The sequence below is a fragment of the Salvelinus alpinus genome, chromosome 1, assembly GCF_045679555.1.
Source record: "Salvelinus alpinus chromosome 1, SLU_Salpinus.1, whole genome shotgun sequence".
NCBI classification, from domain to species: domain Eukaryota; kingdom Metazoa; phylum Chordata; class Actinopteri; order Salmoniformes; family Salmonidae; genus Salvelinus; species Salvelinus alpinus.
The window spans coordinates 48,737,976-48,763,631 of record NC_092086.1 but is presented as its reverse complement, the minus strand read 5'-3'; the positions used below and the strand labels follow the sequence as shown (position 1 = coordinate 48,763,631).

At 44.1% G+C, this 25,656-nt stretch overlaps 1 protein-coding gene across 1 annotated transcript; it reads right to left on the bottom strand.

Annotated features, from left to right (window-relative positions):
- Positions 1-1,694: 1,694 nt before the first annotated feature.
- LOC139578625 (caveolae-associated protein 1-like) lies at positions 1,695-24,737 on the bottom strand. The gene is made up of 2 exons (XM_071406476.1): positions 23,855-24,737; positions 1,695-4,239 (listed from the first exon to the last, which is right to left on the bottom strand). Exons 1-2 carry the CDS (start codon positions 24,359-24,361, stop codon positions 3,388-3,390), a joined length of 1,359 nt encoding a protein of 452 aa, XP_071262577.1. The 5' UTR covers positions 24,362-24,737; the 3' UTR covers positions 1,695-3,387.
- Between the last annotated feature and the right edge of the window lie 919 nt (positions 24,738-25,656).

The window sequence follows — 25,656 nt, the reverse complement described above, 5'->3', positions numbered from 1 at the left end:
GGTTCAGGTGAAAATGGCAGTGCTACGTTCTCTATACTTGTAATCAGGATATGTACAGTATCCTGCAGGGTTGAGGTCAGTTGTCTTTCAATTCCAGACAATTCAGGAAGTACGCTGAAATTCAAATGATCTGAAATGCTTTTCATTTAGGAACATTTGGAATTGTAATTTGGTTTACTTTCTGAATTTACTGGAATTTAAAGGGAATTGGCCCCAACCTTGGTAACCTGCAGTAGTTTGTCTGATCATTTTACAAAGAACTGCATATTGACTGACAATGCTGTGAGACTACACTACATGGCAAATAAATTAAACAGTTGAAAGATGAGCGGTCACTGCTTGTATCTCCATTCTCTCCCGAAGAAGGCAGGAAATGCTATTAATCTCCCCGGTTAATTGGGGGAGATGAGGGATGTTTAGAGATGGTGGTAAACTTAGCTCGTGTTTGACAAAAACTTAGTCAATCTCTAATGTATCTGTGTGTTCAGTATTGGCCTTGGCATTTATGTCATGAGAATCCATTTCAGCCTTGTAAAAACATTAAGTAAACACAAAATATGAACTGCACAAAGACCTACAGATTTTTTGAGGAATATCTTTGGTTGCTTTTTGACTGCATCATCTCTCCTTCTCTCTGCACTGACTTCTCCCTCCACATGATCAACCCCCCCCCCCCCCCCCCCACTCTGTCTCTCTCTATCTAACACACACACACACACACACACACACACACACACACACACACACACACACACACACACACACACACACACACACACACACACACACACACACACACACATCCTCGCTCTGTGTTCCGTCTCACTCTCCTCAGAGAAAGCACTCTCCTTAATCAGATTCCTGCCTCATTGATTATCCTAATGGTGTTCCACAGAGACCTCCCCTCCCTACCACGGCCCCATCATCAAGGTCGGTCAGACACAGATGGCTATGGAGACATGTAGAAAAGCCTTCTGTAGCACTGTCTTCGAGCCAGGCCCTGTGTGCTTTCAGTCCTTCTGTGCATAGTCTCACTACTTTGTTTTCCAGAGGCATGTCTTGTAGGTAGAGAAAGAACACGAGACAACAGCTTTTAGCTTGTATTGCATTTACTGGTCTTACTTCACGTCAAACTCAAATAATCTATTCTAATCACCATCATCTCCCTATATCAGACCCTTGCCAGACCACACAGGCACAAAAAAGCTGACAAGTAATTCAAATAGACAGAGACTGAGGTCCAGGAACAGACATATATTTTTTTGTTCACCTTCGTAACATTGCCATGTCATTCACAATCCCTTGTAATTTGCTGCCGGCACAAACAAAATTGGATAGCACTTACATTTCTGTATGTCACTATAGACTTTCATTTAACTGTCACCTGGCACATTGACATGTGCTGGAGGGGTTCCTACAAGATTCTCTCCTTTTTCTCCCCACAATTACAGCACCCAATGCAGTCCAGGTGAAGTGCTGGATATATCCTGGTTAGCTGTGGCCATGGTGATAGATTCAATAAGCAAGGCTCTGTCAATCTCAGACAGACTCCTCTTCCAGGAGAGAAGCCTCTGGAGGAACAGTAATGTGGCAGGTTAACACAGTTATGTGTGTGCTTATTACAGCATATATGTACAGTACATGTATGATTCTTGTAGCACTGTGAGCATACATGCATACATTTGTACAATGTGTGTCAGTACAATTAAAAATGTTTTTTATTTTTAATTTTTATGAACATTATCATGTAAAAACAGTGAAACAAGTTAACTTCTACAGAACGATGGCACTAGGAACCTTTGATTAAAAGACGGCTCAAAATGTCATTATCCTGTCATCAGTGACCAGCCCTAGTAACAACCAGGTAGTTTGGTGGTTACACTGGTAACTAAAAACTGAGAGAAAGATAACTCTTTTCCAGATATCACAATATAGTACAACTTAGAAACTTGATGAAACATTCTTTAAAAAAAGGAAGGTAAAACTATGCAACTAAATTCAGATCTCTTTCAAGTCGTCACTAATCCTTCACCCTTCTCGTTCTCCGTTTCAAAACAAAAAAATAGGATCTGTTGCGATCCTGTTTTTTACGTGAAAAAGTTTAGAAATAATTAAAGAGAAGGATTACTTTACACGCCTGGCATCCATCCACCCCATAACATCGTTTAAAGGTACACTAGTTTTTCCCTGATTGGCTCAAGATTGTGGCTGAAACGTTACACACGCACAAAAATAGTTCCATTTATGCCAATCAGTGAGTCTTTTCCTCTTCTTTTTAATATTGCATTTGCCGTGACCCTCCCTCTCAGTCCTCCAAAATGAAAACAATTAACCATTAGGGCCACACTGTTGATCAGAAATAAAAGCTTCATAGTGCTCCTTTAAGAAAAGTGAAAACTAGCTTAATCTTTATCCTTATCTTATCTATCTTGCCCTTTCAAAACCTTGACATGTTGACAGAGCTTGTATGCCCTCTCATACAGTAGAAATCTGGCTGCTCAAAATGGCTGTGAGCATTTGTTTAACCGATCTGTAAACTCTTCAGTCAAGGAAAAGACAGTCCCCTGTGTCTCTCCCCATGCACGTTGAAACCATCTTTGGTGTTTCCAGTGTGTGCTCTTACTCTTCATTTGTCAAAACTTAATTTCTCTGACCTGCACATCACATGACCACCGACCATCAAATCAGAAAATCTCAAGACACCCCAACACTGGGCACACACTGGTTGAATCAACGTTGTTTCCACATCATTTCAATGAAATGACGTTGAACCAACGTGGAATAGATGTTGAATTGACGTCTGTGCCCAGGGGGGATATTTCCATACACACTGTTATGTACTGTATATCCTACGTTAGCAATTATTGGACATCAAATCACAATAGCAACTACTATTTATTCCATTAGCATTGTGGTTATTCTATTTCAAAACAAAAAATTTACAAAATTATATCAACGAGCAATATCCCAGACTATACCAACCAGAGTCATTCACAAACTAAAAGACAAGAAAATATGTAAGGAAGAAACAAAAATGCCTGGGTTAAACGCTCTTTTTGTTTGTTTATTGTCTAGAACAGCAAATACTAAATTGAAAGTAATTCCTGATGAGTAATACTTTTTTTCTCTCAAACAAGATGTATTTGGGCACATATGACTGTAAGTCGCTTTGGATAAAAGCGTCTGCTAAATGGCATATTATGTTATTATTATTTTTATTAAAAGATGAATAGATTGTGAACATTGTCCCGACAGTCCTTATCATGCATGCTGTGTCACTGTCATCAAAATGTAGTATGTTTCTCTCCTCTTCTTTACTCTCCTCCTCTGTCTCCTCATCCCTCTATCATATCATTCTTCCAATCCCGCTGGGCCCTGTAGACAGAGTTATTTGCTGGTTGTCTTCATGCTTGTCTTCACCACAGGGAGCTTATTCTCCAGCCTGATCAGATGCTCTGCCACCTGGTCCTCAGCCACCTCCAGGAAAGCTGCCATCTCTGGGGTGTCTACTCTCACCAGCTCCTCCTCCTCTTCATCCAACTCCAGGACAGCAGCCATCTCTGGAGTGTCTACTACTCTCACCAGCTCCTCCACCTCCACGTCTCCCTCTCCCGCCTGCAGGGCCTCATTCTCGGCCACCTCCACCATCTCTGTGCCCTCTGTGTGCACCACTTCCACGTCTCCATCACGGAACTTCTTCACATGGAAGGTGAAGGGCGGCACACGGTACACGGTCGTCTTGGAGCGGGCGTAGACGGTGTGGTCGGGGGTCAGAGACTTCTTCAACATCTCCTTGGAGCCCTTTAGCTTCTCCTTCCGCTCCATGTTGGGGGTCATCTTGTTGCCCAGCTTGCCCATCTTCTTCTCCAGGCTATGCTTGGTCTTCTCTAGCTTGTCGTGGGTCTTCTGCCTGGTCTTCTCCAGGTTATCCCTGGTCTTCTGCTTGGTCTTTTCTAGGTTGTCCTTGGTCTTCTGCGCTCTCTTCTCCCTCTGCTCTTTGGAGAAGGCCTTCTTGATGTTGTCCACGCGCGCCTTGCTGGAGCGTTTTATCTTCTCCGCCCGGGACTCTTCGATGATCTCCTCGATCTCCACCTCTTCGTCTGAGTTGAAGCCAGTGAGAGCCGCCTCGCCCCCCTCCTCAGGGATCTGCTCCAGCCCCCCTTCCACAGAGCAGCTCTCAGCTACATTCTCTGCCACCTTGGATGACTTTAGAGAGGCTTTAGCGGCCTTATTCTCATCCTGTGAAGACACAAAGGAGAGAGTGGATGAGGTTAGACAACAGGAAGAGTCAACATACAAGATAAGTATGAACGTTTATGTTTAAGGCTCCAGTTAGGGTCATAAAAACCGCAGCAGATCCTGTTTTGCAGCCAGCTGATAGACTAGGACATTATTACATATTTCTTTATTCTGTTTTACCATTTATATTTGATTTGCTTTCAAGCATAAGTTTGCAAAGAGTATTAAATCTACCTCATTATATATCAGTACTTTGAGTGAGATAAGATGTTCCCATCCTAATGTGTTCATTCATAGGGAACAATGTGTTCACAGAATGGGATTTGTCCAATATATATATACACACATTTTCAAATTGACTGCATGATTATAGAGATTATATTGAAGTGTCACGTAAAAGCCTAAGGCATAGAAAATGAATGAATATCAATTCATATGAATGTGGGCTCTGAGATGGAAATGAAATTTGACATTTATGTGTATGATAAATTATTCATCTTCATGGCTTGCCTCAGATATGTAACTTTACATTTAATCAGTCACATAAAGAAATATATGAAACATGACTGCTACTGGTGGCCAGCCCCATCTAGTGGTCATGCAATACAAACTGACCAAGACTCCAAAATCAACACAGACAATGAAATACTGTCCAGCTAATAGCACAGACTTTCCATATGTACACTAGAATGAATGACTACAATACTTTAAATAAAGTCTGCCTGAAACCTCTGTTTGTATATGAACCTGCAGACTGTGACTGATGTAACATTTAAGAGTGAGAGACTTTAGTCAGATTGAAAATCACACTTCGTCAGCAGTGGGTTGTGGGAAAATAAGTTTAATGGTTAAGTCAAATGTCTAGTTATGTGTTTCCCTACCGGTTGTGTGATAACCACATCAAAGGGTTAGGTTATGTAATATGCTTACTGAGATGAACTTTAAAGAGGTAGGACTACCAGTGACATTTGAAAGGTTGTAGGTATCCAACCTTACACTCACTAAGACTGAAAAGCCTATTAGAGAGAAAGAGAGACAGAGAGAGTGTATGTATGCATGAGATACACCAGGAGAACATTTACCACAGTTATCACAATGATTCAACGAGGTAAGAGTGAGCAGTGAGGTAGTTTACCAATAGCAGGAAATGCTTTTGTGTCTAGTTGGCTCAGTATGCTAGTTTCTTTATTTGACACCATACAAACCTGTATGACATGCTCTATCACAAGCTGTTGGTGATTACACTTATTTTGTGTACTGAACATTTACCAATTAGTTTGGCTGAGAAGACCCTGACACTAGTTTGTAGTATAATGGCAGGGTAGCCTAGTGGTTAGAGTGTTGGACTAGTACCCAGAAGGTTGCAAGTTCAAATCCCCGAGCTGACAAGGTACAAATATGTCGTTTTGCCCCGGAACAGGCAGTTAACCCACTATTCCTAAGCTGTCATTGAAAATAAGAATTTGTTCTTAACTGACTTGCCTACTTAAATAAAGGTAAAAAAATAATTGCAAATGTTCTCAATATTTCCAATGGACTGGTTCATACAATCTTGCACTCCATCTATGGGACAAGAAAGTTCTAGCAGCCTGTAAGGGGACGCTACATCAGATATGGCATTGTCTGTTCATAAAACCAGTACTTCACACTGAGATTCACAAATACTCACACACAACCCATCTGTCCAAAACATCACTTGACACCTATGCTTCTCTGACAGCTGCCACTCACTCAATGTCTCAGTGATGATGTTTTCACAACGTTAGAGAAATGTTGTATTATTGAATATCCACTGAGGGAGACCAGGAATATGCAGAGGATGTTATCCCTCCTAATTCCCTATGCTAATCCTAGCATACCCCTCTGACCCTGCATCCCATAGAGACAGCTATGTCTTTGTTGTCACTGCCCCGCCCTGTCCCATCGTAGCACTGCTCACATCACACATAACACATAACATTTTGCACTGACTCTATGCACACTCATAAGACTATGTACACTACACTACACTACACACACACCCTTTTACACTCAACATATGCTGCTGCTACTCTGTTCTTTAATTTACTCTTATTATCTATCCTGATGCTTAGTCACTTTACCTTGCCTTCATGTACATATCTACCTCAATTACCTTGTTGATCCGGTACTGGTACTCCCTCTATATAGCTCCATTCTTGTGTATTTTATTTTATTCCTCGTATTACTGTGCCTCGTGTTACCATGTGACTTATAAGATTGTATTTACATTTGACTCTCACTCATTCAGAAAAATTATATAGTATCACTTATCTCTTCAAGTGTCTCTTGCTTCTCTATCGTTCTCTCTCTGTCTCTCTCTCTCTCTAAACTCTTTCACACTGTCTCTCTCAACACTCTCTCTGTCTCTGTACACACTGTCCAGATTGAATGTTGGGAAACTGGCCCAGTCCTGAGTGTCTGAACTGAGTCACATTCCCCTCTCCCCTGCCATGTGTGTGTGATCTCACATTGAGAGCATTGTGGGGAATGGGGATAGGTCGGCTTGCAATCAGGGAGTGAAACAATCACAACTGAGTCTGTGTTATGACACTGAGGGTTGGGGAGCTCATCTCTGATGTGGTTTTATGAGGTGTGTGTGAGGTATGTTTGCTTTGTTTTTTACTCATAAAAATAGTTTTACCCCAATTTTGTGGTATCCAATTGGTAGTTACAGTCTTGTCTCATCGCTGCAACTGCCGTACGGACTCAGGAGAGGCGAAGGTCGAGAGCCGTGCGTCCTCCAAAATACAACCCAGCCAAGCCGCACTGCTTCTTGACACAATGTCCACTTTACCCGGAAGCCGCACCAATGTGTCGGAGGAAACACCGTACACCTGGTGACCGTGTCAGCGTGCAGTGCCCCCGCCCCGCCACAGGAGTCACTAGTGCGCGATAGGACAAGGACATCCCTGCCGGCCAAACCCTCCTCTAACCCGGACGACGCTGGGCCAATTGTGCACCGCCCCATGGGTCTCCTGGTCGTGGCCAGCTGCGACAGAGCCTGGACTCGAACCCAAAATCTCTAGTGGCACAGCAAGCACTGCGATGCAGTGTCTTAGACCACTGCGCCACTCGTGAGGCCCCATGTTTGCTTTGTGTGTTCTCCATTTCTCTTCCTCTGCCTAAAAATAAAATGCTCATCTCCACTGTCTTTCCCCTTTCCCTGTCTACTTTGCAATGTGTTGCGTAATCACACTGCTTATTGATTCCTGAGGCGATGGCTGGGGGAGATAATCCGTCCGCTAGCTGGGTTTGGCCTGTTGACAGAGTTGGGCATAATTTGAGGCACTGCGATGGAACAGATCTGTATCGCTTTATTCAACTAATTCGGTCAGGAACTGCCGATGTAAAAACAATGCCATGGTAACCTGTCACAGTAATAAGGTTAAAGGTGGAGTTTTGCATTATTGTGACACATGTAAGCAGGTTTGTAATGTTTAACATCTCATTAAAAGGTGTACTCATTGTCCTTTCCTACCTCTCCACCCTGCTGTTACCTCATATTAAATCGTTCTTTATCATTTGTTCCTTCCTGTGTAGGTGTACTCCCAGAGCATCTAGCCCTCCTCCACCTCAATTAGTACCACTTTCCTTTCTTCCCTTGTTATCGTCAAGGCAACAATCCCCTGACACTTTCTATTTGTTTCATCATAGTTCAAACAAGCAGCTCGGGATCACAGCTCATGCAAAGCTAAAGGCTTTTTGTGATGACTTTCATTACACTTGTACCGGGGGAGATGTGAGTGTTTTTTGCAATGATGAAATACATTTAAAAAGTACTTGACTGGAGCAGCGTGCACTGTTAAACAGGATAATGTGATGTTCAAGCCTGCAACATATATTCTGAGACAAATCCTTTGTGATTTTGAATTCCATACTTTGGTTTATTCTGGCATACTGAACATCATACCTCATCACTGCCAGGCAGATATTATGTTCATACGTTTCATATACTGTATCCATCCTTACACTCACTAAGACTGAAAAGCCTATTAGAGAGAAAGAGAGACAGAGAGAGTGTATGTATGCATGAGATACACCAGGAGAACATTTACCACAGTTATCGCAATGATTCAGCAAGGTAGGAGTGTGCAGTGAGGTAGTTTACCAATAGCAGGAAATGCTTTTGTGTCTAGTTGGCTCAGTATGCTAGTTTCTAGTATGCTAGTTTCTTTATTTGACACCATACAAACCTGTATGACATGCTCTTTCACAAGCTGTTGGTGATTACACTTATTTTGTGTACTGAACATTTACCAATTAGTTTGGCTGAGAAGACCCTGACACTAGTTTCTAGTATAACCAAAATAACTGCAAATGTTCTCAATATTTCCAATGGACTGGTTCATACAATCTTGCACTCCATCTATGGGACAAGAAAGTTCTAGCAGCCTGTAAGGGGACGCTACATCAGATATGGCATTGTTTCATATACTGTATTTCTGCATCAGCATTAACCAATACCACATCCTTCCCCTTATTAATCCTTGTGCTGGTCTGACGTTCACAATGGTACTAGTGGAACCTATCATAAAATGACCATTGCTTCCTTATCTGGTGCTGTGTCCTACTCGGCTTGCAGTGTGTGTGTTTATTTCGGGCTTGCCTTTCCCTCTCTCCGGATTCTATCCACCATTCCCTGGCTACTAGCCACTGTAACATTCTGCCCCCTCCCCTCCTAGCCTCTCCTCCCAGTCCTCAACAGGGCAACAGATAAACATAGGATCATGTCACCCCGGCAACCACCATTGTGGAATATCGCCCCTGGTGGGGTGTGAAGATTAGCCTGATAAACGACTATGGAGGATTATGACCCCCCCCAGCGACACCATCGGAGGAACTACTGTACTAAAACGCTACTGTACGGCGTTCTATGGGACAGATTAGATTCAGAACATAACTGTCATCATCATACAAAAAATCAACAATCTTGCTACAGCTAAACAGTACATTACATGACCCCTAAGCAGCATTTTGGCCTGGCCTACCACTGATGGGGTGATGTAATAAGATGATGGGTGCCTCGCCCACCTCGGTACAATGCCACATAGAAACTGAGAGAACAAATTGAGAGCGCAGAGTCCTCTGATGCCAGCCAGCCACTATGTCTAGACTAGGCCCCATTAAAAAGCTCTTTCCCCCAACCAGCCCTTGGTTCTTCCAGAGTCAGACCCTGTTGACTCTCAAAACCTTCACTCAGAGCCTCACTGCAGAATAACAATCAGGAGCTGTGAAGTCTGGAACAGGAAGAGGCTACAGGCAATGGAAAAACTGCTCAGCCGGGCATTCTGGGAAAGGCTGAAGTCATACAAACGTAGGACGCTACATCATTGAGGGCATCGCCATGTCCTGTGTCGAGGTGGTGCCCCGACGCAGCCTGATTAAAATCATGTAGGAAAGGAAATGCACGTCTTCGCGGCCATCAGTAGCTCTCCCTGTGTGTGATTAATGAGAGAGATAGGGAACGGACGGAGGGAAAGAGAGGACGGAAATGGAAACTCCATGAGTGTCCCTGTGTTACCCTCCTCTCTCCTCCCACTCTAGCCGTGGAAAAGTCTGGTCTACATGTGAGTGTGTACGCTACTATGCTTGAAGGAGTGCCTGTGGAGAATGTGGTTGGTTGAGTGTGTGTGAATCTTCACAGAAAGAAAGAGGGAGCTCTGTTTGTTAGTGTCTCTTTCTTTGCTCGGCCCGAAAGGGAGAGTGGCCTGGGAGGGGGCTGAATTACAGCTCATGGAAAAGCTGGCAGATGGAGGAGATTTAGCACTGGTTATACTGTGTGTGTGTGTGTGTGTGTGTGTGTGTGTGTGTGTGTGTGTGTGTGTGTGTGTGTGTGTGTGTGTGTGTGTGTGTGTGTGTGTGTGTGTGTGTGTGTGTGTGTGTGTGTGTGTGGCACACTCATGTTTGTGTGTAATGTGGAACAAGAGTGTCTGTAAATCTCTATATGCAATACTGTGTGTGTTTGTGTACAGTGTGTGTTGGCTATGACAGTGTATCCTATGCAGGGTGCTGAGTCCAGGCAAGTCGACATCTGTCTATTGCTCATGAGGGAAACACTCCCTAGGAGGTATTCTGAAAAAACACAAACCAGCCTGAGGCCCAGAGAACACAGTAAACAAGTCATGCATTCTGCGGACTGAGAATTAAATAACAGAGAGAGAGTGTGTATGTGTGTGAGAGAGAGAGAGAGTGAATGAGAGAGAGAGAGTGTGTGTGTATGTATTAGAGAGAGAGAGAGAGAGAGAGAGAGAGAGGTATGAGAAGGAAAGTAAAAGGTACAGTGGTAAACAGGCCTCTTAACATTTAAAGTCTTGCAGTCCCCACCGATGCTACATGAGGCCTATCCTGTTTTGGCATCTGAATGCAGCATTTTACTACTAAAACCTTAAAAGGCTTTCTAGTTGGTTATTTTTCTCTGAGTTTGAGTGTTCTGCCTCTGACTCATAGGCACTGGGGATCATTATTAACCACACACTAGTTGCCATGGACGACAACAGAGCAAACAGTTGTCCAAACCACAGCTAAAAACTACAGCAGCTATGGCTATAAGGGCACTATGGCGTCTCTTTCTTCTCCTAGCCAGCCCAGGGCCCCTTTTCTGCAACACAAAGCCACACTTTCAGACTCTCTCTCCTTAGATATCAGTCACAGTCCTATGACATCAGCATTTTATAACATCAATTAAATAAACCTAATATTAATGTCTGTCTTTCTTTCATGACCTATCAAAAATGTCATGTGGATTTGATAATTGTTGTAGATAAGGAATGTCACAGACCAAATTGTTTTGTAAATTACCGTCCATGCCCTTTTGGATGGAACTGAAAGTTTTCAAAACAAAAGTGTAGGGAATGTAGATTAGGACATGCTTGGATGACATTAGGATTGATGCCAACCCTTTACTCTGGTACTCTCCCACATGCATCAGATATTTCACAAGAACAGGAGAACAAGAGATGAAGCCTAGTGAGGTAAGAAGTGCTACTTGGGTTTTACTAGGCAATGGACATCTACCGACAGATGTAGGATCTTAATATGAGCCAGTTCACTACAGCAGGAAAATAATCCTGCAGCAACAGGAAATGTGAATTATTATGTGGATTATAATGAATTTACATTTTTTTGTAGGGGTTGATACATTTTTCATTAGAGAAAATCAAGTCTGACATTTTAAAATGAAAATTACAAGCTTTTTTTAAACCTTGAATATACTACAAGTTTGCATTTCATGCTGTGCAGGAAAATTCTCAGTAACAAAAGAGCGATCAAATTAAGATCCTACATCTGTATAAATTACATCTACTCCCATCTTAATCAGATGCCCGTGTCCTCCCTCCACCATTCCTCCTGGGGCAGAGATGAGAGGCATGCCTCGTGAGTCACCCTGGCAGCTGTCTGATCCTGTCTAGCCCCAGTCTGCAGTATGCAGCTGTGCCTTCAGCTTTCACAATGACCCATCTGGGCCCCTTCTGGGACCGGAGCAGAGGGTGGAGGGGCCTGGCAGTTATAAACATGGTGCTAGCAGCTGATGTACTATAGGCTACTGTACATTTCCATTGCTTAAGCCTCCTTCTATAGGTATAGTATTTTGGGGCTCAACATATTTAACACACGACTATAATGAGAATCTTTATTTACAAGAAGCTATTACAGAAGGGGGTGGGGTAGTCTATGCATCCCAGCTCACTATTTTAGTTCAATTAGACACAGCCAAGGCACAGAGTTCGGGTTCTCGTTCCATCTACCTCGAGGATCCTGGGGAATCCTCATGACCACCATCATGATGCAGTGGAGGAGTACAAAGGCATTTCTGGATAATGACCCACGGCATTTTCTGCTCCTCTCTGATCTCACCATCCCACTATGGCAAACAATGTAACATAGCCCAACTGTGATGGCTTCACATGAAATGAAGCAGTGGAAATACACTCTACACCTTTGCCACCAGGACCTCTCCCTTTCCAAACTGAATTCCAGGTTGAAAAAGTTCCCTGTATTCTATTTGGACACAATTGTGGTGTAATGGTACATCCTGTTTGACACCGGAAGGGAGTTCCTTGGGGTTTCTTTCAGAGCTATGTGTGACCTCACCACACAGGAGTCTGGCGGGGATATATCCCTTTCCAGGGCTCAGCCAATCCCCTCAACCTCTCTCCATGACTACAACCACTGGAAACCCTACAACTACAACCACTGTCAACATTGCATCACCAGCCATCATGGAACCTTAGCTTTTCCACACGTTTTTCTGTATGACTGGCACGTCTAACTCTCTAACGTAGTGATTCTGTAATGTCTGTACTAAGATCTGCTCCCAGCGTCTAACATTAATGCCAGGTTGACAGTTTAGATATAAAGTCTGTATCAGATCGCATCGGGCTGTAGTAATGATTAATGGAGCCATCATTCCTGCCTAATAACATAAGACACACATCAAGCCATTAATGCTACGTCATGTCAGTCTGCCTTTTGTTCTAACTGTCTCCCCTGCGTAACTGATTCTGCTTTATCTAAAGGGCACATCCTTGGGGAAGGGAGGGGGATGTTTTTATGGGAAAAGTTTGACATTCGAGGAAGAGCTTTCGTTCTCAGCCTTTGTCTGCTCGACAGGTGTGCAGCAGCCTCTGTTTTGGTTTACACTATCAGACTATCCCTGGAGTTTATTGGGACCAACACAATCCAACGTGTTCTCCTTCCCCTCATCCACCTCTGGTGGAAGTTTATGCCACCTGATACGACTGATTAATGTCCTATTATGAGATATGCCAGAGTTGTCCGAATCTCTACCACTGAGGTTCATATCTTATAGTTGACATCAACATACCTGGGTGGGAGGCACTAGTTCTATTACCCGCACTTAAATGTCTTCCCTCTCAGGGAGAGAGGTGTTAAGTAGTTCCAGGCAGTGGTGTGTCTTAATAAGGGTGACATGTAGGAAGAGGAATAACAACTAAAGCCAGTGTCAAACCCTCCATCCACCCATGAAAGCTCCTTGATAAGAAACCATTTTCAAAGCTTGATCAGTCTAATGCCCTCTGTGTGCAGTCTGCTAGGTTAATAATCAGAGTTATGAGTGGCCATAACCCACCCAGTGCCCTGCCTAGATCTCAGTGACAGGATATAACTCACAGGCCAGTGCCAGGAACACACAGTCCGAGCAGCAGGCATCAGTATTGGGGACATGTCACCAGCTAACACAGCTGCACCTGGAACTGCAGGACACACTCTCTGAATACAAATATGTTATGCACTGTGTTTAGATGTTGACATCTGAATAGCCACACACAATCGCAAAGACACAGGTGTGCACACACAGAGATACAGAAACACAGAGGCACATCCACATCCACACACATACACATACACTGACACCATCGTTCTGTGCTGCTGCCGGTGGCTAAATCAAGTCTCACTCTATGAAACAGGACCCGCCGCCATTCCATTCCACATCGTTGCAAGAGTATTTATAATCAAAGCACCAGAGCAGATTTTCTTTTACACGGTTTCTGAACAATTTGGCCGAGTTATTACTATCTTGGCAGTGGCCTTTGAAGTAACGGCTAGAGCGTAGGCTACAACGTACAGTAAGTAACATGTTGCTCCAGCTCCCACAATTCTGTGGACTGGAATTGGAACAAAATATCTGTTGACCAACCCAGGAACGTTGAGTGGCGGGTGGACAGGTGCCCTGACCTTTAGCTTGCCTGGCAAATCATGTCTTCTGTTGTGGGAGCGAGGTCTGCAAGCCAAGAGGGCAGTGGGTGGTTGAGCCCAGTGCAGACGTCTGGGTCATACGAGTAGTTCATGTTTGTATGTCTTAATAAGTACAGCTCACGGTGACTTCATCTGGTCTCCTTAATTCGGTCCTCAAGTGCAAGAGTAAAGGCTTTGACCCATACACTCGCACAAAAGTACACACACATGCAATCATTGACAGGATGAGAGCTGAATTAGCTAATGGGTAGCAGGAAACAACAGTCTTGTGGGTCTGCGAGTCAGACGACACAACAACAAGTGATGCTGTTTCCCAACAGGACCCCACCTCTCGCCCCCAACAGCATCAAAATGAGCCCGGCGTGAACCAGGCACATTGTTAACAATGCTGCATGTGCTCCAGCTGTAAAGTCTACTGCTAATATATAAATAGGCATGGACAAAGAGACACACACTACAGTGGTTTCAGGTTAATATACTGTGTCCAGGTTGGCAGTGTCTGAGGGCCACTGGCCTTCAGCCTCAGGAATAGCAGGGGTCCTCTTTCTGCTGCACATATCCCACTGGCAGTGATATAAAAGCCTGTACGCAAGAGTAACACTGTCTATCAGCCAATCTCTTATCAAGCCTTCACACAGCCATGCCACCCTGATACTAGCTATGAGACAGATCTGTCAACCTTCATGAACCCATAGATCTTTGTAAAGAAATGATTAGAAGGAGAATAGCTTTTACCAATTAGTATTTGTTGGGGGTGACTGGGTGTGATAGGGTGGAGCAGGGGTCTTCAACAGGCGCCCCATCTGTTTGGGCTTCATTCTGTCAATTTGCAGTGTACAAATGATTATAATTATGTTCCGTCCCCCAGATCATCCACTCGGAATCTAGTTGGGGACTCTAATGGTAGAGGGAGGTGTAAAGAAAGACAGAAGAGAGGTGGATAGAACCACCGCCGCTGGGGGGCATATGTAGTCAGGTTTTAGCGGCACGCGGCACTACCACCAGACCAGACCACGGCAAAGCCCTCCTAGATCTGACACAACTGTGTAAGCAATATGGCTGAAAATCTACCAAGCTCTCTGAGTTATTAGGTGGAGCTAAATGATTAAACCTATCCAGTCATGTCTGGTATATCTCTTTCTACATCCGTGTCTTGTGTTAGGGGCCAGGGGTTGATTTGAAATCAGGCATACATTGCATTCTTTAGGACATAAACCCTATGAATACTGTGACAAGAGAATAGAAAAACCTGAAAATAACTATTCTGTGATTTTGAAACATTAAGTTACAGGACAAATCACGAAGAATCAAAACGAAGGAAGGCGTACACCCCTTTTGTCAAGAGTGGAACCACATTGTTAAAATAATACACAATCCTTTTACACAAGTTAGATCAAAGGCAGAGAGAATCCTTTCAAGCCAGGTAATGATACTGTGATGTGAAACCTATTCAAGCGCACCCATCGCAGCGCTTTTTGATCTTTCCCAAGTATAAAAAGGAAAGAAAAACAAAATGAATGACGGCTCAGTGCTCTTGGCTGAACTCTTCCTAAAGCCAGAACAGATATGAGAGAAGAGGGAGATAATCAGTAGAGGAGCACAGACTGCTACACTTTGCCAATAGATACAGTCCATGTAGCTAGCTGGCTCCAGGCTGTTCCAGTCTGATCCTGGGCCATGATAAAGATGGTGATGATGGGAGGGAGAGCCAACAGAGAGTGCCTGTGGTTTGGAGTGAACTCAGGATGTTCAAGGAAAACCCACACCGGAGGAAAGAAGAGGAACATTTTATTTGACGCTAACCTACAAGAATGTAGGATCTCCTTGTCAAAGCGAGGGCTCCCCCTTTTTCCTGGCATGTTATGGCTGTGGCCTTCCTTCTGTTCTGTCCATACAACTTTTAGGATCCCATGAATACTCAGGCAGACATCTTAAAATGAAAATAACAATAAAGTGAGGTGAACGGGCGTGAAGGGATACACTTCAAATAAACTGTACTTGAACGGCTTACCAAAACTGATACAATACAACTTCTGAATTTGCACTCAACATAGAACATAACGCCATGTCAGTGTGTCATTCAGAAATGTGAACAGTGCGGGAGAGCGGCAGTCAACTGACGTTTCACACACGCAAACACACAATGACCCTAGTATTGAATCTCTCGGCCAGTGTTCCACAGAAGAGCTGACACGCAACAGTGAAATGTAGAGCCTGCCAGACATCTCTCCACAAGCTGCAGGAACCGGAGGGTGGGGAGAGGGCAGGGGGAAGGGGGGAGTGTAGGAGTATGGATGACAGGAGAGGTTGACCCAGAGGGGAGTGAGAGACAGAGTGAGGGAAGGTGGGAGATTCCAAGGGGATGAATCAGTGCCAACTTGGTCTGCTGTCTACCTCTCCATTCCTCTCTCTCTCCACCCTACTGTACGTTATCATCACACCCCTCCCCGGTTCCCCCACAGTGATCACAGTGAGTCTGGGAGGACAGGTTAGTCCCCGACTAGACCATAGAGGAGTCACAAGCTTGAGGTAATTGGTTCTGAAGTGCTGCCAGGTTTGCCTGGGGTTGGGGACAGAGACTGGGGGAGACAAGCTGTAACTGAGAAGTTGGATGTCCCCTGTGATAGAGTCAGAGACAGGACTGTCACTGTCCCCTGACTCCGTGCCAGAGCAGTACAGGGATGCTGAAGAGACTCATCCATCATAGACACACAGATCCTCACAAAGTATGGTGATCTTGAGTCTTCAATAACAGATGAATGAGTGGACTGACAGCCCATGCTACACCCGCAATGCAATGATCAGATGGGCGGAAGGCCTTGGTCCACAGACACCTCTGAAGCATCCCTGGAGGAGGGGAGGAGTAGAGGAGGAGGAGATAGAAGATGGGTCAAGGGTCAAGGGACATTTGAAGTTGAGAGAGGGCCATGAGATGTAGCTTTGCCCTAGGCTGCCACAACACTGTCAGCTGCTGCTGGGACCCTCAGAGAGAAAGAGAGAGAGAGATTGTGTGTGTGGATTGTGTGTTCTCCCGTCGATCCAGGTTAAATTATGAAGCATCCCTGTCAATGTGTTTCCCTGATGCTAGTAATATGAAAGGATGTGGCTATTCTCAGAGTGCACTCACACGAGAGAAGAACAGCTGTGGTTGACGCCAGCACAAACTCACACAGGCAAAACACGGAACATGCACGGACAGAACATGGAACACTTGACTTGACACTTGACACTATCAGCAGTTGAAAACGTAAGGTTATTTGCGTAACCCCAGTTCTCTGATGATGGACATGAGATGTATCACATGTGGGGTTCGCTAGGACCGCCTACTCTCACGAAGGTACCTATCAAATGTGTCTATTGGGGACAGACAGGTAGAGTGGAAAATGTGGTGAGAGACCATAAAAGGAGCCAGTCTCCCGCCGTCTGGTTATTCTCAAGCATAATTATCTTCCTCACACTCTTGCGAGCAGGGGAAACGCAATGATATAGTCACTGCTCCACGACAAAAACTGCAAAAACATAGAGCGTGCATAAGTAGCTGGCAGGCCTGTTTCTTCTTCTCTCTCACTGGCTATGCCTCGCTCTCCAAGTGAGGATGGATAATTGCTGTTATGCTAAGCCAGCAGCATACCACCCTGCATCCCACTACTGGCTTGCTTCTGAAGCTAAGCAGGGTTGGTCCTGGATGGGAGACTAGATGCTGCTGGAAGTGGTGTTGGAGGGCCAGTAGTAGGCCCCATTTCCTTGGGTTTACTTTTTTTTAAATCCCAGGGCAGTGATTGGGGACATTGCCCTGTGTAGGGTGCTGTCTTTTGAACGGGACGTTAAACAGGTGTCCTGACTCTCTGTGGTCACTAAAGATCCCATTGCATGGGTGTTAACCCTGGTGTCCTGGCTAAATTCCCATCTGGCCTTCATACCATTATGTCCACCTAATCATCCCCAGCTTACAATTGACTCATTCATCCCCTGTAACTATTCCCCGTGTCATTGCTGTAAATGAGAATGTGTTTTCAGTCAATTTACCAGGTTAAATAAAAAAATAAGCCCTGCATGACAATAGCTGCCAGGACTAGTCATAAACAGGATTGCAACTGCCGACTGGAAAATCACTGGTCATCAATGGGCTCGAAGATGAAGAGGGAAAGGATTGGTGTCACTCGGGCATCCAGGAGGTCCACTTTATCTTTGTCTGTTAAGCTGGATATTCTCAGCCAAAGTGTCATTTCTCCCACCACCACTAGGCTCATGGTACGACCACATCCTTGGATGACACTACAGGGAGCATGGATGCTATGGTCTGTAATCATACAGATCTCCAAGTTCAGTTTCTTCCTCACCTCCACCAGTAACTCAGCCGGATATTACTCATCAATAAAGAGGTCAGGTTGAGAGCTCTAAATGCTTGGGCCAAGACCATGTTCGTTTTCTGAAAAACGGAGTCAGTGAGGCGCTGGTGTTGTTAATAACACAGCACATGGGGCTGAGATGGTGAGCCAGTGACGGCTGCACCATGGGAGAGAGGCCAAAACTATATTGTGTATGTCCAGGCTTGGGGTACACTTAGCAAGAATCCTGCTAGTGAGGGGGTTTTCCCACAAGCCCTTTCCTTCCCTGAGGCAAGCTGGTACCGCAGGGAGCAATTCCTTTATCGGGGCTGTGTGGGACTGGCTGTATGGGATCTTTCCTGCTTGACCTATGTCACCCAAACACACACACACACCCACCCACCCACCCACCCACCCACCCACACACACACACACACACACAAACACACAAACACCAACGAGCTGAGAGCGTTTGCCACAGAGACAGTGGAAAGGAGTGAAACCTGACTCAGAGCCAGTGTTGATTCACCATGCTGTCACTCTCTGGCCGAGCTCCTCCGATATCCTTTAACCCGACACCATGCAGTCGCTGGCAATAAATAGAGCTTGGACTGAACCGTGTAGGACTACGGCAACATGAAAGCCACAGTTCATACGACTGACTACTGGTGGAGTCACAGTTCAGACAGTAACAGTGGTGTGGAGTGGAGTCACAGTTGACAGTTCAGACAGTAACAGTGGTGTGGAGTGGAGTCACAGTTGACAGTTCAGACAGTTACAGTGGTGTGGAGTGGAGTCACAGTTGACAGTTCAGACAGTTACAGTGGTGTGGAGTGGAGTCACAGTTGACAGTTCAGACAGTTACAGTGGTGTGGAGTCACAGTTGACAGTTCAGACAGTTACAGTGGTGTGGAGTGGAGTCACAGTTGACAGTTCAGACAGTTACAGTGGTGGCATTCAGTCAGTCACCATTCTGAAAGTCAGAAAGTACATTCAGTAACATAGGGGTCAAAGTTCATAGGGTAATATGGGAGTCAAGGTTAACACAGTCACAGTTCAACAGTAAGTATTAGTTAGTTGTTTTGAATGGCAAAGCACAGGTGATGGAGAGGATGAGGAACTAAATGTGACAGGAATTCTCAGCTCCATCCATGGCTTTTTTGGAACTTGATTAAGCATGAATTTGGGGAAATGACAAGGCATCAGTAAACAGAGAAACCAAAAAGTATTGTAATACTTTTCACTTCACATTGGGTTGCTCGCACGCACACAGATTGTAAAAGAAGTCAGAATGCCTCAGACAGAATCCAGGACAGGGCGATAGGAGCAGTGTGTCAAACAGCAGGGGGCCCCTCCTTTACTGAGGTAATTTATTAAGACCGGCCGTCTCTGATTGGGTTCCTGCTAAATGCCAATAGTGTAACCTAGTGCCACAGTGGACATTCCAGGACGGGGATCTGAAAATAAGACCGCATGCCAATGCAGACAGTCTAGAATAAACTGATCAAGATGGCCTACAACAGCCAGCTACCAGATATTTACGTACCTTTAATATTGACACACCTTTAACTCTCTTCTAGTGAATTATGTTCAAAAGCAGACAGTGTGAAAATATGTCAATGTTTTATAAGGCATTATACTGACCTCCTCTATAGGCATTTCTAAAGATTAAAAGACAAAATATATAATTTAGGCATTAGACTAAATGTATTTTCCAAATAGGTCCTTCCTCTGCTTTCTTCCCCTCTGGTTGATATACTGTACTGTAATCATGCCAGCTAATAAGAGCAGAACTGGGTTCAAATACAATTTCAAATATCTCAATTACTTTCACATACATTCAAATTAAGTATTCAGATATATTTTCTTTGAAAAGACAAGTAGTTTAATATTTTAATGCATTTGGAGATTTATACTTGGAAAGTATTTGAAATACTGAAAAACACTTACTCAAAAACACTCACATGCATTTAACACGGGTATTTGAAAATAGTATTTGAAATAAGTATTTGAAAACGATGTCAAATACAATTTGGCAGACTATTTGGTTTTAACAAATAACCATTAAAATACTCAAATATAAGTACTTGTTTTGGGCTGTGTATCGGAAAATACTCAAATACACAGAAAAAGTATTTTAAATACCATATACTCAAAGGCACATGTATTTGTACCCAGGTCTGAACAGGAGACAAGACATCACAGAACTTGCCCCCAGCCAGGTTGCAAACAACCCAAAGTCTCGCCCTACCATGAGGCTGCCAGCTGCAAGCCATTAGACAGACATTGCAGCACGCAAGGCTAAAAAACCACCAGCCCATGGAGTAGCAGGCTGCCACAGAGAGAGGGGCTGTTCAGACTCAACTCTCTGCCACTCATTCACACTCTCTCCCTTCCCTTTCCCTCACTCATCATAACGGAATCCCTCTGCATGACTAGGACTTTATGTATGTACACTGGAGTGGTGTGACTGGGAGGTATACAGCCTGGTACTCTGTAATTAGGCTACTCTGTATTGAGACACAGGGGAAAAAGTACCCCCGCTTGTTGCTATGGAGAGGGCAATACAAAGAGACAGCCATACATGTGAGGGAGGAATGTAGGAATACATACCAGGGCATACTCAAGTTTATATTGAGCATGAAACAATATATGTACTGTATCTTCACTCACTGTATACGCTCAGGTAAAACGAAGATAAATACCCCCAAGCGCATACTGTAAACAAATAAATTATAACTCTGGAAATCAATGGTAATGCAGAAAGTGAGTACAAAAATACACTGAATTAAAAGATACGCTTTGAAAGCAGCTTGGTTAGCCCTGCGAGGAGCATATAGTTGTATGCTACAACTACTTATAGTAGAGTAGAGTTGACTCTTTCCACAGTTCTATATTCACACAGAGTTATTGTGGGTTTTCCAGCCAGATAGGCCATGATGAATAGGCAGCATGGCATCGCTTCAAGACTAAAATTACGTCTTCATCTTACACTGTGTTGAGGCTTTCAACTATCTGTCACAATCAGTCGTCATAGGTAGGGCGTTGGTTTAATCACATGTGGACCACCGGTACTACTGTGTTTATGGTGTCATCTTAGGATTTCGTCCGACAGGTCTGGCTTTATATAGCATTAGTCGCATTGGTCAACCATGAGACACTATGGTCTGGGAAAGGTCAATGAACTCACTCCATGTATCATTCTTCATACAAACTACCGCACTGGGCAGACGTCAGTTCAACATGTATTCCACGTTGGTTCAACGTAATTTCATTGAAATGATGTGGAAACAATGTTGATTCAACCAGTATGTGTCCAGTGGGGCTAAGATGAGTATCACTACTAACTAACACACTTAACATGGATAGCCAATCTGTGCAATATAATTTCCTGTTGGTAGACAGTGTTTGGAGTTTTTCAGAAAGGGCTGAATGCTAAGTTGAGATACATGCACGTAACTCCAATGTTGAAATCTTTGACATTATGTTTTAGAAGAAAGTATAAGTTACACGCTCATCTCAAATGATAAATTACAACATCGCGTCAGCATTTGGCTCTCAAGCAAGAGCTTCCTCTCCTTTAGTCTAAATCAGTGTTTCTCTACTCCAGTCCTCGAGTACACCCTTACACATTTGTATTGTTGCCCCGGACAAGCACACCTGATTCAACTTGTCAACTAATCATCAAGCCCTCTAATGAGTTGAATCAGGTGTTTTTGTCCAGGCCTACAGCAAAAATTTGTACGGTTGGACCTCGAGGTCCGGAGCTGAGAAACACTGGTCTAAATAACTCACTGGTCTAAGTACCTCACTGGTCTAAATACCTCACTGGTCTAAATACTTCACTGGTCTAAATACCTCACTGGTCTAAATAACTCACTGGTCTAAGTAACTCACTGGTCTAAGTAACTCACTGGTTTAAATAACTCACTGGTCTAAGTACCTCACTGGTCTAAATACCTCACTGGTCTAAATAACTCACTGGTCTAAATACCTCACTGGTCTAAATACCTCACTGGTCTAAATAACTCACTGGTCTAAATACCTCACTGGTCTAAATACCTCACTGGTCTAAATAACTCACTGGTCTAAATACCTCACTGGTCTAAATACCTCACTGGTCTAAATAACTCACTGGTCTAAGTAACTCACTGGTCTAAGTAACTCACTGGTCTAAATACCTCACTGGTCTAAATACCTCACTGGTCTAAATACCTCACTGGTCTAAATAACTCACTGGTCTAAATAACTCACTGGTCTAAATAACTCACTGGTCTAAATAACTCACTGGTCTAAGTAACTCACTGGTCTAAGTAACTCACTGGTCTAAGTAACTCACTGGTCTAAGTAACTCACTGGTCTAAATACCTCACTGGTCTAAATACCTCACTGGTCTAAATACCTCACTGGTCTAAATACCTCACTGGTCTAAGTAACTCACTGGTTTAAATAACTCACTGGTCTAAATACCTCACTGGTATAAATACCTCACTGGTCTAAATAACTCACTGGTCTAAATACCTCACTGGTCTAAATACCTCACTGGTCTAAATAACTCACTGGTCTAAGTAACTCACTGGTCTAAGTAACTCACTGGTCTAAATACCTCACTGGTTTAAATACTTCACTGGTCTAAATAACTCACTGGTCTAAGTAACTCACTGGTCTAAGTAACTCACTGGTCTAAGTAACTCACTGGTCTAAGTAACTCACTGGTCTAAGTAACTCACTGGTCTAAGTAACTCACTGGTCTAAGTAACTCACTGGTTTAAATACCTCACTGGTTTAAATACCTCACTGGTCTAAATACCTCACTGGTCTAAATAACTCACTGGTCATGGAAAGCCTGAGGCCTAATAGCTTTGGCCAAGTATACCAGCTAGAGCAGTACCAGTTTACTGTAAACTCATCCTTGAGCGAGGAGTCACTCACTCTGGTGAGAGAACGTTAAAACAGTTGCTGTAACTTTATAATAAAGTTCAGAGTGTATTTTGCACCAGCTCATGATTTTCCCATGCATTATGGAGAATTCACCCAACCCTGTGGTGGAATCTAGTGGTCTTGTACAAGGTTTCTCCACCTCACATCTGAAGCAGCCTACCGCAACCCACTGTTACAATCTACCATACACAAGTGGCTGTGTATCCATCTTTTGATCCACTCAATCACTGATACACTGCTAACACTTTCTAATAACTTTCATGGATAAGCATTACTAAACTACATATATGCTACCCTCATTTTTCCACTCTGTTGCCGCAGAGAATTTTCCTGCGCAGCAGAAAATTAAAATTGTTTTGTGTTCAATATTTTTTTTAAAGTTTGTAATTTCCACAAAAAAATGTCAGACTTGATTTATCCTAACTAAAAATGTATCAACCCCTACACAAATGTCCATTAATTATAATCCACATATTAATTCACATTTCCTGTTCCAGCAGCATTATTTTCCTGCTGTAGCAAACTGGTCAAAAAAAGATAGCACACCTGTATTCAGCCTTGCCTCAGAGCCTGTTGGTATGAACACACACCCCTCAGTTTCCCACTCTCACCTGGTAGATGAGAACCTTGAAGTGTCGTCTCTTGAGCAGCTCGTTCTCGTTGCTCTCCAGATTCTTGATCTGGCCCGCCTGCTTCTCCAGGTTGGTGCGGACCGTCTTCACGTTGACGCTGACCTTGCGCACCTTGTCCAGCATCTTGTTGACGGTGTTGGCCGTGCCAGTGTGGCTCTTGGACAGCTTGGCCAGCTCTCCCTGGATGCAAGAAACGGACTTCTCCATGTCCTGCTGTCTGGCCTCCAGCCCGTTCTGGGTCTGTTGGATCTGGTCAACCACCCCGATGATCTTGTCTAGCAGAGTCAGCACCATGACCCCGTTTACCTGCGCCTCACTCTTGGTGCCCGAGCCCGTGGCCAGCACCAGGTCCACTTCTTCTGAAAGGTCGTCATCGCTGTCTGTGGCGGGCTGGACCGCTGCGGCCACCAGGGACACCTCCTCGTCGTCGTCAGACACCTCGGTCAGAGCCACTCGCTCCTTCTGCAAGCCTGCTGGATCCGCCATGGCTGTCAGGTCCAAACACACACCGCTCAGCTCTCACGCTCACTCGGGATAAAAATACACTACCGGGAGAACAAACTTTAAGGGGCCACCCTGACCAAAATTCAAATCCAAATACTTTTCCTTTCTATGAAGGGACACTTCCACTTCCACTTCTTTGGCGCTTTTCCTCTTCCCACTTTCTAGTCTACTTGTCTTCTTGCTGTCTTTCTTTTCCTCCTTTTTCTCTTATTCTCAGCCGTCTCAGTCTTTCTCTCTCTCTCTCTCTCTCTCTCTCTCTCTCTGTCTTTGCGTCTGCCCTGGGATGCTGGCCAACCAACGGGAGTGGAGCCTCTCACTGCTGAGGCATGTGTGTCCTGACTCAAATGACGGGACTCCCTGTGATACCACCCGGTCAAACTTTTCCTTTCCTACAGCCGGCCCCCAGTCCACCCCACCCGCCCCCCTGCTCCTGGGGCTCCACCCCATCCCCTGCCCAGCCTGAGGGTATAACAACCCCAAGCCTCTGTCTCCACCCCCAGTGGTTGGGCAGAGCCTGGCAGAACCCGCCCCCATGGTAGGGACTTCCAGAGGGGAGGCAGGGGAAGGAGCCAAACATGCACACAATGGCACAAACTGGCACAGATTAAGTGCAAAGTTTAAAGCTCCAGTCACTTGCGTCATTCATTTAATCAAATCTGTCATTTCAAATAGCATACCACATGGTTTAGTCAGAATAGAGTTTTGGCTAGACATGTTCTATAACTGGGAATAGAGCCTGACAGTGGAGGTGTCATAATAGCCATAAAACCTAGCGGTCAAACAGGGAAATGGTTCCAATTGTTTTTCCACCATACATTTTTCCCATAGGGAATTTTAGAAACATTTAAAATAAGAGCTGTGCTTCGTGTAGGCTTACCCTGGCGTGATGTTTCGATAGCCATATAAATCTCTCTCGTACAAGGTGAATTCATCAATATATTCAATTTACTCTCAGATTTGAAAATGCTAATTAGTATCAAAGTGGACATCATGCAAGACTACAAATCCCTGCAAGCTGCTGCACGTCATCTCTAGCTGACACCTTTGCTAACATGTATTGTGTCAATTTAAAACTTGGACAAGACAGTTCACAGAATTGTAAATTTAAATACATTTTGCCAATTTATTCATTGTTAAATTTAGATAGTTAATCCAGAGATTTTTTACCTTTGCCTTGATTAGGCAGTCTCGTCCAGATCATCATGGCATTTGTAGTTCTTTATGAGAGCCACATTAGCAGCTAATTAGTATTTCATTTTTGAGGGGGTATATATTGA